Source organism: Camelus bactrianus, chromosome 6, assembly GCF_048773025.1.
Source record: "Camelus bactrianus isolate YW-2024 breed Bactrian camel chromosome 6, ASM4877302v1, whole genome shotgun sequence".
Taxonomy (NCBI): domain Eukaryota; kingdom Metazoa; phylum Chordata; class Mammalia; order Artiodactyla; family Camelidae; genus Camelus; species Camelus bactrianus.
In genome coordinates this window covers 47,026,292-47,041,191 of record NC_133544.1, presented here as the reverse complement: position 1 = coordinate 47,041,191, position 14,900 = coordinate 47,026,292, and the positions used below count along the sequence as shown (strand labels likewise).

Sequence of the window (14,900 nt, the reverse complement as noted above, 5' to 3'; positions counted from 1 at the left end):
TTCGTTATCAATTTTTATTAGTAGCGTTACCATTTTCCCAATTACAGCGACTTAAAACTTTAGTGTCATCTTTCCACTTCTCCTTACTCTCCAAGTTCAAGCAATGACCCATCCCACCCATTCTTTTCAGTTTAACTTGGGCCTTCATTATTTCTTCCTTGGATAATTACAGTAGCCTTCTGATAAGATATTTTCATTTATTTTCATTTCTTTTTAATTCAGGCTTCATACTCTTCCAAAATTATCTTTCCAAGGTACAGTCATCATCTCTTCCATACTCAAAACCTTGGGAGCTTTTCACAGAATAAATTTCCTACTCTGTAGTGTAATTTTTAAGACCCTTAATAATCTTGCCTCAGCTTACCTTTCTTGCATTACCTGTTACTACACCTCTTTTCATGCTCTGTGCTCTAGCATTCATACTATTAGAAGTTTCTTTATGTATAGTCTGCCTAGATGCCCTTTCCTGATCTTAATGTGTCCAGATCATGTTTGTTTTTTGAATACTGGCTAAAATCCATTTCTTTAGAAAGCTTTCCCCATGTTACTGGTCCAGAGTAGAATAAGATACTTTAAAGTTAAGGTACTGTGATCTTTATTATCCCTATTATATTTTATATATAATGCTGTTCATTGCCACATGTTAAATGAATGGAGTGGTGATGAGTCAACCAAAACTAATAGTGTGGCCTTGGGCACAGTCAAGCAAAACTTGTACCCTCAAATAATCAGGTTAAAGTAAATATTGAGTGCTATGCTGAAAAGAATAAAAGGACTTCCACATGAAATATTGGCAATGAGTGGCATATATGAATGGATTCATTTTGCAAGAAACCTCGGACATTTTTAGGATTAGCTCTTAGAACCACCTCTTCTTCCCATTCCTCTCCTCTGCTGGTTGTCCCTTTGAACCTGCCCATTTTCTAGCATAATAACCTAAAGCCCCAATTAATGACTTGCAAAAGTGATTAGGATGGATGGTTGGAGTCTTAGCAAACTAGATTCTTGAGGTAATGTTTTCTTTTCTCTATTTAAATGAATGGGATAGAGGTAACCCCCCCCCCAAAAAAAAGATTATATGAGGATAGTTTATATGTAAAGAATTTTTTAAGCATATATTTCTTTATTTTTAGAATTGAGATTTAAGCAATATTTCTTTAAATAATTTTTTGCTTAGAAGAAATTGTAGTGTAAAAAGTAAAAGAACATTTTTAGTTTTTTAAGAACCCTCTATACTGTTTTCCATAGTGGCTGCACCAATTTACATTTCCACCAGCAGTTTATAAGGGTTCCCGTTTCTCTTCATCCTCTCCAACACTTATTATTTGTAGACTTTTGGCTGATGGCCATTCTTACTGGTGTGAGGGGATACCTCATTGTGGGGATACCTCATTGTGGTTTTGATTTGCTTCTCACTAATAATTATGGATGTTAACATCTTTTCACATGCCAGGTGGCCATCTGTATGTCTTCTTTGGACAAATGTCTATTTAGGTCTTCTGCCCATTTTTTCATTGTGTTGTTTTTTGAATATTGAGTTGTATGAATCATTTGTGTATTTGGGGTATTAATCCCTTGTTGGTGGCATCATTTGCAGATATTTTCTCCCATTCTGTAAGTTGTATTTTCATCTTGTTGATAGTTTCCTTTGCTGTGCAAAAGCTTTGAAGTTTAATTAGGTTCTGTTTGTTTATTTTTGCTGTTATTTCTTTTGCCTTGGGAGGCCTATCTAAGAAACTGTTGCTACAATTTATGTCAGAGAATGTTTTGACTATATTCTCTTCTAGGAGTTTCATGGTGTCATGTCCTCTGTTTAGGTCTTTAAGCCATTTGGGGTTTATTTTTATATGTAGTGTGAGTGTTCTGATTTCATTGATTTACGTGTAGCTGTCCAGCTTTCCCAACACAACTTGCTGAAGAGACTGAAAACTTCCCAAACCTAAAAAAGGAACATATCCAGGTACAAGAAGCACAGAGGGTCCCAACAAAGATGAACCCAAACAGCCCCACACCAAGACATATCATAATTAAAATGGCAAAAATTAAAAATAAAGAGGGGATTCTGAAGGCAGCAAGAGAAAAATGGAATCAGTTACAGGCCCCCCCCCCCCCCATAAGGCTATCAGCTGATTTCTCTGAAGAAACCTTGCAGGCCAGAATGGAGTGGCATGATATATTCAAAGTCCTATGAAGGAAAAAGCTGCCACCTAAACCTAGCAAGGTTATCACACAAACAGAAACATGGTAGATTTATAGAAACCAGAAAAAAAGGAACTCAAGCGTAATACAAAAGAAAATTATCAGACCACAAAAGGAACAACAAAAAAAGAAATGAACAAAGAAGAACTACAAAGTCAACTTGAAAGCAAGATTTAAAGATGTAAAATGGCAGTAAGTACATACCTGTCAATAATTACTTTAAATGTCAGTGGACTAAATGCTCCAATCAAAAGACATAGAGTAGTAGATTGGATTAAAAAAAAAAAACCTACAATATGCTGCCTACAAGAGACTCGCCTTAGGGTAAAGGTGAGAGGATGAAAACACAGACTGAAAAGTGAGGGGATGGAAAAAGGTATTTCATGCAAATGGAAAGGACAAGAAAGCAGGGGTAGCAATGCACATGTCAGACAAAATAGACTTTAAAACAGTCCATAAAGAAAGACAAAGAAGGATACTATATAATAAAGGGATGAAGATAAGAAGACAGTATTATGCTCATTAACATGTATGCACCCAATATAGAAGCACCTAGATATATAAAACAAATACTAACAGACATGAAGGAAGAAATTGACAAGAATACAGTAGTGGTAGGAGACTTTACCACCCCACTGACATCAGTGGACAGATATTCCAGACAAAGTCGATAAAGCAACAGAGATCCTAAATGACAGAATAGACCAGTTGGACTTAATTGATATACAGGACACTACATCCAAAAAACCCCAGAATATATGTTCTTTTCAAGTGCATATGAAACATTCTGTGCAGTAGACCTCATACTAGGTCACAAAACAAGCCTCGACAAATTTAAAAGGATAGAAATTATTTCAAGCATCTTTTCTGACCACAGTGGTATGAAACTAGAAATCAGCCACAGAAAGAAAAACAGGGAAAAATGATCACTGGGAGACTGAACAACATGCTACTAAAAAGCCAATGAGTCAACAATGAAATCAAAGAGGAAATCAGAAAATACCTCAAGACAAATGACAGTGAAAACACAACCTTACAAAATGCAGTAGAAGCAGTTCTAAGATAGAAGTTTATAGTGGTACAAGCCTTCCTCAGAAAACAAGAAAAATGTAAATTGAACAACCTAACCTACCACCTAAAAGAATTAGAAAAAGAAGAACAAACAAAACTCAAGCAGAAGGAAGGAAATAAAGATCAGAGAGGAAATAAATAAGATCAAAAACAACAATCGAAAAGATCTATAAAACCAAGGTCTGGTATTTTTTAAAGATAAATAAAATCAACAAACCTCTAGTCAGTCTCACCAAGAAGAAAAGAAAGGACCCAAATAAACAAAATAAGGAATGAAAGAGGAAAAATAACAAGTGATACCACAGAAATACAAAAAGTCATGATGAGAATTCTGTGAACAATTATATGCTGACAAATTGGCAACCTAGAAGAAATGGACAACTTTCTAGAAATATACAGCCTGCCAAAATTGAGTCAAGAAGAAATGGATAATTTGAACAGACTGATTGCTAGAAGTGAAATAAAATCTATAACAACAACAAAAACCTCCCTGCAAACAAAAGTTCAGGACCGGAGAACTTCACTAGGGAATGCTACCGTACATACAAAGAAGGACTTTTACCTATCCTTCTCAATCTATTTCAAAGGGTTGAAGAGAAGAGAACACTCCCAGATTCATTCTGTGAGGCCACCATCACCCTGATACCAAAATCAGACAAAGATACTACAAAAAAGAAAATTATAGGTCAATATCTTTGATGACTATCGATACAAAAATCCTCAATATCAAACTGAATCCAACAATACATAAAACAGATCACATATCATGATCAATTTGGATTCATTCCAGGGTAGTAAGGGTGGTTCAACATGTACAAATCAATGTGATACACCACATTAACAAAAGAAAAGACAAAAACCATATGATCATCTCAATAGACACAGAAAAAGCATTTGATAAAATTCAACATCCATTCATGATAAAAACTCTCACTAAAGTTGGGGTAGAAGGGACATATTTCAACATATTAAAGGCCATTTATGTCAAACCACAGCCAACATAATACTCAAAGGTGAAAAGCTGAATGCCTTCCTGCTAAATACAGGAACAATGCAAGGATGCCTACTCTCACCACTTCTATTCAACATAGTGTTGTAAGTCCTAACCAAGGCAGTCAGACAAGAGAAAGAAATAAAAGATATCCAGATTGTAAGGGAAGATGTAAAACTTACTGTTTGTAGATGACATGATGCTCTGTATGGAGAACCCTAAAGACACCACACAAAAACTATTAGAACTAATACATGAGTTCAGTAAAGTGGCAGGATATAAGATTCATGTGCAGAAATCTATTGCATTTCTTTACATTAACAATGAAATATCAGAAAGAGAAAGTTAAAAAAAAAAAAGTCTTGTTTAAAATTGCATCAAAAATAAAATAAAATACCTAAGAGTAAACCTAACCATGGGGTTAAAAGACCTATATGTTGAAGACTATAAAACACTGATAAAGGAAATTAAAGATGATTCAGAGAAATGGAAAGATAGCCCATGCCCTTTGATTGGAAGAATTAATGTTAAAATGGCCATACTACCCAAAGCAAGCTACAGATTTAATGCGATCCCTATCAAAATACCCATGACATTTTTCACAGAACTACAACAAGTAATACTAAAAGTTGTATGGAACTGCAAAAGACCCAGAATTGCCAAAGCAACCTTGAGGTAAAGAACAAAGCTGGAGGCATAACCCTTCCAGACTTTAGACAATACTACATAGCTACAGTAATCAAAACAGCATGATATTGGTTCAGAAACAGAAATGCAGATCAATGGATCAGAATAGAGAGCCCAGAAATAACCTACAGTCAATTAATGTATGACAAAGGAGGCAAGAATATACAATGGACAAACCAGGTATTCTAATTATAAATATTTATTGAATTAGTGAACATAGGGGAACAAATAAATTGTAAATTCTTTGTATGAAATTAATTTTCAGTTTTAAAAGACCATGTTATGATATCCGAAAATAGTATATAAGTAAGTATTTTCATATGTGGGTTTTTCTGTTTGTTTTAGGATTTACAGGATCATCATCAAATTTTCAGCAAATTGCCAGTTTTGACCTGACGTCTACAAATACCTTCTCAGAAGACTCAGTAGTAGTTGTTGGAAAAGGTATTTCAAAGTTATTTAGCTTTTTAATTGTTTATATTCTTCACATATAAGTAAAGCCTATCAGTAAAGTATAGAGAAGAGTGTGATTCAAGTGTTGAATAGAACTTTCTTTTTAAAAAATTGTTAAATTGAAAGAATTAAAAATAAATACTTAACATCACATTTCTATCTTCTAATGAAACTACAGTACACTCATGTCAGGAGTTTTCAGAGAGATATTTTATGTGACAGCTGCAGTTTAGGTACTTCTAAGACATTTTTAGGATAGCTTAGACCATTTTACCATAGTTTAAATTCAAATAGTAGTCCTTATTGATTGACTTAGTAATTGATATAAGTTAATATAATTGTATTATCTTTCATACAAAGTATAGACAAATCTTAACATCTGTTATATATTTTAGAAGTGTTAGAAAACCTTTGAACAACATATTTACACATATCCTTTAAAGCTAGTGTTTTTTCCCCAGCTTTATTGAGATATAATTGATGAATAAAATTGTAAGATATTTAAAGCGTACAACATGGTGATTTGATATCCATGTACTTTGTGAAAGGATTCCCTCATCAAGTTCATTAACGCATCCCAACTAGATTCTTTTTTAATTGAAAAACTAGAATGTGGTTATAGACTTTGAGGGGGTACCTCTTGTTTTTGGTAAACAGAATGAAATGCTTAGAAAGCTTTCCTACCTTCTTTGCTTGATAGCAAAGATCATCAGGTTAATTTAAGGCCCGCTTCAGATTGGCTCCAACCTACTCTTGTAAGCTTGCTTTCTGTTATTCTTCCATATGCCTTGTGCCCAAACCAATTTGTTCACTTTACATACATGCTTTCTACTTGCTCACCTCTGATTATGAGCACCTCTATCGCATAGGATGTCCTTCCCTCCTTCCTTACTTGTCTATCCAAATTCATTGTGTCTTCCAATTCCAGCTGAAATTTTTGCTCCTTCAAACCATCTTAAATACCTTTCTTGTGAACTCAGAACTTAGAATATGCTGTTCTCATTTGATATTACCATGAAATGTCTTGTGATACCTCTTATATTATCATCCTGTTAGGATGTTTTTACATTTTGTGATTATTTAACAAGTTTTCTTTATTGACTATATTATTTACTTCTTGAAGGCAAGAAGCCTTTTCTTAAAAGGCTTTTCTTTGTTGTCCGGAGTAACATCACCTGATTACTTAATGACAATTTGCTGGTTGGTTGCTTTCAGGCGTATTTGGAAGTCCAAATTCAGCACCAGCAACCTGCAGCCAGTCTGCGATATCTTCTGTGGAAAATGGGGATACGTTTTCAGTTAAAAGTATTGAACCACCATCAGGGATTTATGGAAGAGCAGTCCAGCAGAGTATTCCATCATATGTTGATACTGAGAATGAAAAAGATGTAAGGTTATTTGCTAATCACTAGGCTAAATTCAGCCTATGATAAATCATTATTTTATATATATCAGATTTGGAATGGTGAAAATGTTTTGATTAAAATTTTTAAAATCTCAGTGTAATTGAAATTCCTGATTCTTAATCATTTAAATGGTAGATGATTCTTCTTTCCCACCAAATATGTTGTCATTCTGGTGTAAAATATCTAGTGTACTTTATACTCTATATGTACTTTATGTGTGTGTGTGTATATATACACATATATATATATACACACACATTATATATACACATTATATAAACATGTGTATGTTTATATTCAGCAATTTTCTATGGTATACTCAAGGAATAAAAACTGTTATCTTCAGACACAAATTTAGTTGGATATTTGTACTATGTAATTCTCTTTAGATTTAGAATTACTGAAATAAAGACTAAGAAATATATAGTTTCTTTTATATAGTTCACAGTTGTCTGAGTTAAAGATAGTTATATTAAATGTCAGACTCAATAATTTTAGGTATTTCAACTTCTTCATGCAGATTAAAGTTTCTATTTCAAAATCTACTTATGACAAGATGAGACAAAAGAGAAAAGAGGAAAAAGAACTTTTTGACATTAAAGATTATGAAAAGAAGGAACAGAATCCTTGGGAACGAATGAAACATGCAGGAACTGAGAAAGTGGCATCTGAAAGTAAGTAGAATTTAACATTTAATGTGTTTTGTTTTTAACTAGTAATATTCTAAAATTAGTGTGCTGTGATTTAACTGAGGGTGACACATGGCTAACAGTGGAAGATGTTAAACTATAGCACAGAAATTTGCAAGACTCAGTAGCTTCTAACTTATAATAAATATTATTTTTCATAAAAAGGAAGTTGATTGATTGTTTTTCTCCCTTCTAGATGTAAATATTTGGGGGGGTGAGGTTTGAATATCAAAAAATGAGAGTCCTCCTTTAGAAAACATTCAGCCCTACGTTGAAAGGAGGGGCTAGTTTAAAAAGGTCACCATCTTTAGTGTTTTCAGATTCATATAAGTTACTTGTTTAAATATAAGGAGTAATGTCACAAATGCTTATTTAAGCTGAACAGACCACATGTGGTTCGGTGCATTTGTGATAGAAAGAACACTAAACCAGTAGAAGTCAGTAGACCAACCTGGCTTCTTCAGTATTAGTCCTGCCTTTTAACTAACTTTGCTACCTGAAAACAGGCTTCTTCTTTTCTGGCTGTATAAATACATAAATTGAAAGGTCGAGTTATGTCAAAAGTCTCCTTGCTCCCTGCAAATATTCCTGTTTTGCTGAGGAGTGGTGTCTCATTTTATAGCTAAGATAACTGAGATTTTGAAGCTGATTTATTACTCATGATTTAAAAATCATTGCATTTATCATTTACTCAGACTATCATTGAGTACTTAATAGGTTCTATACCTATTAAGGTATAGAGTAAGCTCCATGTTTCCTGTGCTGTTTTTTAAAAATATTGAATAGGTACTAGATATAGTAGCAATTAGGAAAAATTGGAGGTTGAAAGGAAAAATTGTGTGAACTATAGTAAATATTAAAAATTACTGCTTATTGAAGATAGTTTTCTCTCAGTGGTGAGAACTCAAGAGTAAGGAAGGAAATTATTTCATTTCTGTTTTTATCCCTTTTTGTTGTTTGAACTCTTTGAAAATACCTTGTTCACCCACTACTTGTAATTTTCAAAACAAAGATTGAAAAATTGAAAAAAATACTGTTTATTACTTTTGTTTATTAATTATTTCTAAGGAATAAACTATGTGAACTTAACACCCCTTCTAGATTTATGTTGGATCTAAAGTCTAGGTGTTAACAAAAACCCCAAGCATATAGAAAAAACTAAATACATAATCTTGGACAACATACTTAGCCTCTCCCAAAGATAAATATAAATAGAGTTGAACTAGATGAATGTTTACAGTTTTTCCTAGCTTGCATTTTTTTTTTTTTGTAATGCAAGAAGTATAGAAAACTCTAAAAATTCTGTATCCTCAAAATTAATAGTTGGTGAGCATGCCTGATGAAGAGTGTTGGCCTGTAAAATTACTGGTTAAACATGGCCCTAAGTACTAGTTGAATCTAGGCATTTGTGACGTTTAAGCCTATTTTTAGCATTCTTAAATAATTTTACTATTTATTGGTGTCATAAAATCTAGGGGAAGAAAAATCCACAAAACTTCTTACCTAAGCCAGGAGTTGACAGTAGGAATAGAACTACAAATAGTAGCAAATAATACAAATAGTAACAAAGCATAAATTGTTGCATATTCGTTCTTGCTAAGAGGTATAAACTAATTTTGTGATTTTTGCCTATAATGTATGCATTACGGATTTTATTTCCAAAAAGTGTAAGGAGAGTGCCTCCATGAAGACACCCTTGTATTATTTGAACAGAAGAATATGCTTACAAGATAAATACAAAAAGTGAGAGTAAGCTTTGAGAAACTATTTTAACAATTTGAAATTGCCACAACACTTTTATTGTATTTTATAAAAGTATCAGTCTACAAATTAAAAAAAAAAAACTTAGTTTGAGCAGCACTGCTTTAGATCTATATTCTGTACACCTCCTTTTCCAGAGTAATATTTGTTTTGTTTTGTTTCACATTTTTCTGATGAAAACCGTAGAAATACTGGTATAATTCCAGGTTGATAATTTGGTGCTTATCTGCATCTCTTCCTAATGAATTATTCTTTCATGAGAATGAGGATGGAGTAGATATAGAGAGGCACTCCTTAAAACTTTAGCATCAGTTTTTTCACCTGCAATGTAGGAATAATAATAACCATCATATAGGGTTGTTGAACAAATCAACCGAGATAATGTAAATGAAGCAGTAGCACAATGCTAGGCCAGAGCTCAATAATGATGGTTAATAGTGCTATTTGGTATTTGTTATTCTTTCTGGGTTATGAAATTCCAAAGTTGGAAGTTTTTTTTTAAATGCATATCGGTTTTATATATGAAACCTAATGAAGGTGCACCTGAATCATCCAAAAAAATTAATGATGTCTAATTATTATATTCATTATTGTGACATAATTTCCTTTTATAAGTTTTATTCTAACAAAAAACTGGTACTAATTTATCACTACAGTAATCCAGAATACCATATTCATCTTTTTGCATGTGTCTTCTTATCAGGTATGTGATAAATTTCTTGAAAGCAGAGATTCTGTCTTAGACCTCTTTATATAAAATTGAGGGTGATGGTGGACCTAAATATGAATCCTGCTTTTGCCACTCATTAGCACTGAGACCTTGAATACATTTCTTAGCCTCTGTAGAACTCAGTTATTTTCTCAGCTGCAGAGTAGAGATAATGAACATATCTGTCAGCTTTGTAGAAAGAATTAAATGTAATAACATTTGTAAAGCATTTATCATAGTATCTTGACAGAGTATTTAATAAATGTTAATTAATATCATTAAGACCTTGTTGCCTTTGGGTTTTAATTGCATCAGAGTAATTGGTATACAGCATCAAGTGAAATTTCTTATATTTGTGTATCTCTTGTGTTTCATGTAACATTTTCTTACAAGTAGCATGGTTGATAAGCACTAGAAAAGGATTATAATAAAAGTATTTAACATTGCCTTTTAAAAAATATCTCTTAACATGAAAAAATAACTAATCTTTACTTATTTACAAAAGCCATTTCACACTGATCTTTTCCTAACACCTTCACTGCATGTGTCTTACATTGTGTAGTGCCCTAGAGGCATTACCCTGAGCACTCAATGATAATTCGTTTCCCTCATATCTAGGGTAGTGCCTTACATCTGGAAAATGGTTAGTAAATGTTTGATTATGGAAGAAACATTGATCATGTTGCTATATATGGTCTTAGGATTTGTAATTACCATTAATTCTATACCAATAGAAAAAATTGGTAATTTACCTACAGATGTCAAGAAGCTTCATTTTCAGTTATCAGTTGTAAGATAGGTATCTATCTACATGCTTTTACAAAATGGGATCATACACTTCTTATTGACTTCTAGCTCTTAAAGATGGACTTTTTATATGCCTTATGACTAAAAAACCACTTATATATTTACATTAAATGTAATTTAATAATTTTGTATGTAAAAATAAAGTTTTAAAAATAGCTTTGGTATCCAGGTATTACAGTATTGTTGGAGACTAAACTAATAGTTAACTAGTTTCTGTAAGAAATATTCACAGAATCTGTGGTCAAACTATTTGTATCTCTTTGTATCAGAGCTGTTTGATGCTTTATTTAGTATGTTTCTTTGTTTTAGATGAAGCATCTCCTGGAGCCATTCCACAGTATAAAGAAAGGATGCCTTCTGTCACTCATAGTCCAGAAATAATGGATTCATCAGAACTACGGCCATTTTCCAAACCAGAAGTGGCTCTGACAGAAGCTCTGAGGCTTTTAGCTGATGAGGATTGGTGAGTTTGCCATCTTTAATGTAAAACGAAGCTGAGTTCCAGAAGTTTTCTGTAAATTTTTTACTAGACACCTTGAAACATTTCCTATTAAAATAGTCTTAGAAATGATTATTTTAGTGTTTAGGCAGTTTGAGGTTTTTTCAACTTATTAAAGTAGCTGAATTCTGATCCTTATAGTACTATATTACCAGCTTCATTATAACTTATATACCATGAGGACATAGTTTAGCTTTATTATGGGTTATGCAAGCCTTTTGGTATTAGATATAAATCTCACCATTTCTCCAAGCATTTCTCCGTGAAGTATTTCCTATAACAATCCTGAAAATACATACCTGTTCCTACCTCAGCTGAGCAGCCACCCCGCCAGCCCAGCCAGTTACTTAAGGGAAACAGAAAGACAGTGGCATTCCACTTGGAGCATCTACTGGTTGCTTTTCTTTGTGCCATTTCCTCCCCTCTTCCTTCAGTCTCTCTCTCATCCCAATCCTACACCTCATCATCAGTTTTGCTTTTTTACTAGTTCATTTTATCAACATAAAAATGTGCCATAGTATTTTCTATTTTTAAAAAACCTTCCTAAACCACACATCTTTTTCACATTTCTTTTCTCCCCCACACCCCCTTTTAGCAAAAGTTATCAAAAAGGCTAATTCATTGTGTCTACTTTTTGACCTCATACTCTTTTCACCCTTCTTTAATTGGCTTTCAACCCTCCCCACCATGACCACCACATCACTAAAACTGCAAAAGTGACCATTTTGCTACACTAGTCCTCATTGTACTTAGCCTCTCAGCATCACTTGACACAGTTGACACTCCTTTCTTGATACACTTTTTTTCATTTCACCCTAGAAAAATTAGAAACTCTTGGTTCTTTTCCTGCTTCAGTACTTTCTGGTTCCTTCTCCTCTGTTTTATTTCAAAATTGAACAGTATTCCAGAATTTGATCTACTGGCGTTCCCTGTCTACGTTCATTCCATTGATCTGGACTGCCAATCTTTTCCTTTAAAGAGCCAGGTAGTAAATATTTTAGGGTTTTTAGGCCACATGTCTCTGTTGCTGCTACTCAGCTTGCTGTTGTAGTGCAAAAGTATCCTTAGACAGTATGAAAACAAATGGGCATGGCTGTGTTTCAATAAACTTTACTTATTAAAATTTTACTTGGAGAGGAAAACTCTGATAGAGCCAGATTTGATCTGTGAACCATAGTTTGCGAACCCCATTCTTAAGTGATCATTCAGTTCTATAGCTTGAAATTCCACCCATATTCTGATTTCTCATAAATGTATATCTGAATCCCTAGTGTCTTCTTGAGCTCTAGACTTGTAATCTGACTGCTTACTTGACACTTCCACTTGAATGCCAATAGAAATTTAACATGTCCAAACTAAAACTCTTGAACTTCTACTTCCTGCCAAGATGGATTAACAGGCATTAGATTTGCCTTCACCTCTGAAAGAACTAAAGAATTCATACAAAATATATAAAACAGTAGTTTTCAGAATACTGTTCACCAGGCAATGAAAGATAGTGATCCCTGAGAAACAAGCAAGGTGAGCCCTTTATATTTATAAAGCATAAACTTAGTTTGACTGTCACTAGTGGTTTTGGCTCTTAAAAGATCTTTTGAATCATGAAAGAGAACTGTTGAAGTGAACAAACCTTTTTGTATTTTTTATTTGCGATTCCTATGTGATAAGAGAAAATAAGCAAGGTCTCCTCATTAGCAAGATTCCATACACACAAAAGAAGGTATCTGAGGTCCTGTTCTAGAGGAGCCCCATTTAATATGTGGTTTTTATCATTTTTTTCTTTTTCCCATAGGGAGAAGAAAATTGAGGGACTGAACTTTATTAGATGTTTAGCTGCTTTTCATTCTGAAATAATGAACACAAAGTTGCATGAAACAAATTTTGCAGTAGTTCAAGAGGTAAACTTACTTTTCAGCTGAGTTAAGGATTGTTTAAATAACAAAGTATAAATATGCCACATTTATTGACCTTTAAAAAAAGCTATACTAAATGTTATCAGTAGGCTTGTATGAAGCTAAAGTAACTCATGACTTACTTTGCAACCTTTAAAAAAATGATTAAATGTTGGTTTTAGGACATAATATAATACATATTAAATGTGTTACTTTGATAGTAAATTTGGTTTCAAAGTCATTATTACTGATTTTCTTTCAGAATATCAGCAAAATATACATTTTGGAAATTTTTTTTAGGTGAAAAATTTACGCTCTGGAGTTTCTCGTGCTGCTGTGGTCTGTTTAAGTGATCTTTTCACTTACCTGAAAAAGAGCATGGATCAAGAACTAGATAATACAGTAAAAGTTTTGTTGCATAAGGCAGGAGAATCAAACACATTTATAAGAGAAGATGTTGACAAAGCATTGAGAGCTATGATCACTAACGTAACTCCTGCACGTGCAGTTGTTTCTCTTATCAACGGAGGACAAAGGTAATGTTCAAAATAATCTGGACATGTTCTTAAACTAACGGTGCAATTGCGTGAAATCTGGGGTGTAGGAAAAAACAAGCATATTTCAATGTTATTTCAGTCCAAAAAAAGTATTAAGTAATTCCTATGTTATAATAAGTGTCATATGAGGTGCTAAGCATACAAAGGATAGTAATATTCTTATTCTAATAATGTTACTTACATTCATAGATCTGGAACTAAATAAATGCCAGTGATTATGATTTTTGTTTTGCTTTTACCTTCCTGGGGAGGGATAGCTAATGCAAATAATTTGTCATTTTAGCCTACAAGGATGATTCCTGAGGCTTAGGAGTAATCATTTAACTTTAAAGATACATCTTTGGAAAATAATTTATACATCAACTCAATTTTAACTGACCATGTTTCCCTGTAGCCATTTACACATTGCAGTGAGAAGATGTGCAGCCCAGCACTTATCAGATGTAGTAGAATTTATGGAACCAGAGCGTATTTTATCTGGAACAAAGGATATGGCTGACCGGATATTACCAGCTGCTGCTAAGTTTGCTCAGGACAGCTCACCAGAAACCAGGTGAATAGTTGCTAATAATATTTGCTGAATCTCTTACTCTAAGGGCTTAAATGTAGAAACAAAGATTAAAGAAGAATGAACATTTTTCTAAATGGAAAAGTGGGATCCTTAGGGATTGGTCTGGGGGATGGTCTTAGTTAACCAATTTGTGAATGATCTTGAGGGAGTGCACAGTGAATTCTCCAAATTTACAGATGACACTACATACTTCTGGGTAGTGAGATGCCATGTCACAGGGATGATCTGCATGAAAACGGCACAAGACTGTATGAGTGGGCAGAAAAGTGGCAGAAGAACTCCATTGTGGGCAAATGTAAGGTAATGCATTTAGAGGAAAACGACGTATTTTCCAAGCAGTCAGGTCAAGTCAAGGAAATAGTTGTACATGAAAAATACAGGAAGCAAAATGGATAACATGAGATATGTGCACTTAGAAAATTCCATGAATTTCTGATTATTATCTGTACTTGAAGAACACTTTTATAAAGGTTAAGAACAGTCAGAGAAAGATAACTAAAATTAAGATGTGGACAGTACCATAGCTGTACTGCTGATGGAAGTTTTGGATGTAGTCAGAAGCCCAGATTCAGTTGCAATCTGTAATCACTGTCTGCCCTTAACAAGTT

At 33.5% G+C, this 14,900-nt stretch overlaps 1 protein-coding gene across 3 annotated transcripts in view; it reads left to right on the top strand.

Annotated features, from left to right (window-relative positions):
• The window catches only part of TOGARAM1 (TOG array regulator of axonemal microtubules 1), a 60,268-nt gene that overhangs the window by 32,184 nt on the left and 13,184 nt on the right, over window positions 1–14,900 (top strand). For 2 of the 3 annotated variants that reach the window (XM_010967013.3, XM_045504350.2), the window contains 7 exons: window positions 5,294–5,392; window positions 6,617–6,789; window positions 7,328–7,481; window positions 11,083–11,236; window positions 13,065–13,170; window positions 13,465–13,700; window positions 14,116–14,274. In XM_010967013.3, coding sequence (XP_010965315.2) covers window positions 5,294–5,392; window positions 6,617–6,789; window positions 7,328–7,481; window positions 11,083–11,236; window positions 13,065–13,170; window positions 13,465–13,700; window positions 14,116–14,274 — 1,081 coding nt within the window. Of the gene's footprint in view, window positions 1–5,293; window positions 5,393–6,616; window positions 6,790–7,327; window positions 7,482–11,082; window positions 11,237–13,064; window positions 13,171–13,464; window positions 13,701–14,115; window positions 14,275–14,468; window positions 14,596–14,900 lie in introns of those variants that run through there. The other variant, XM_045504351.2, reaches the window with a different exon arrangement.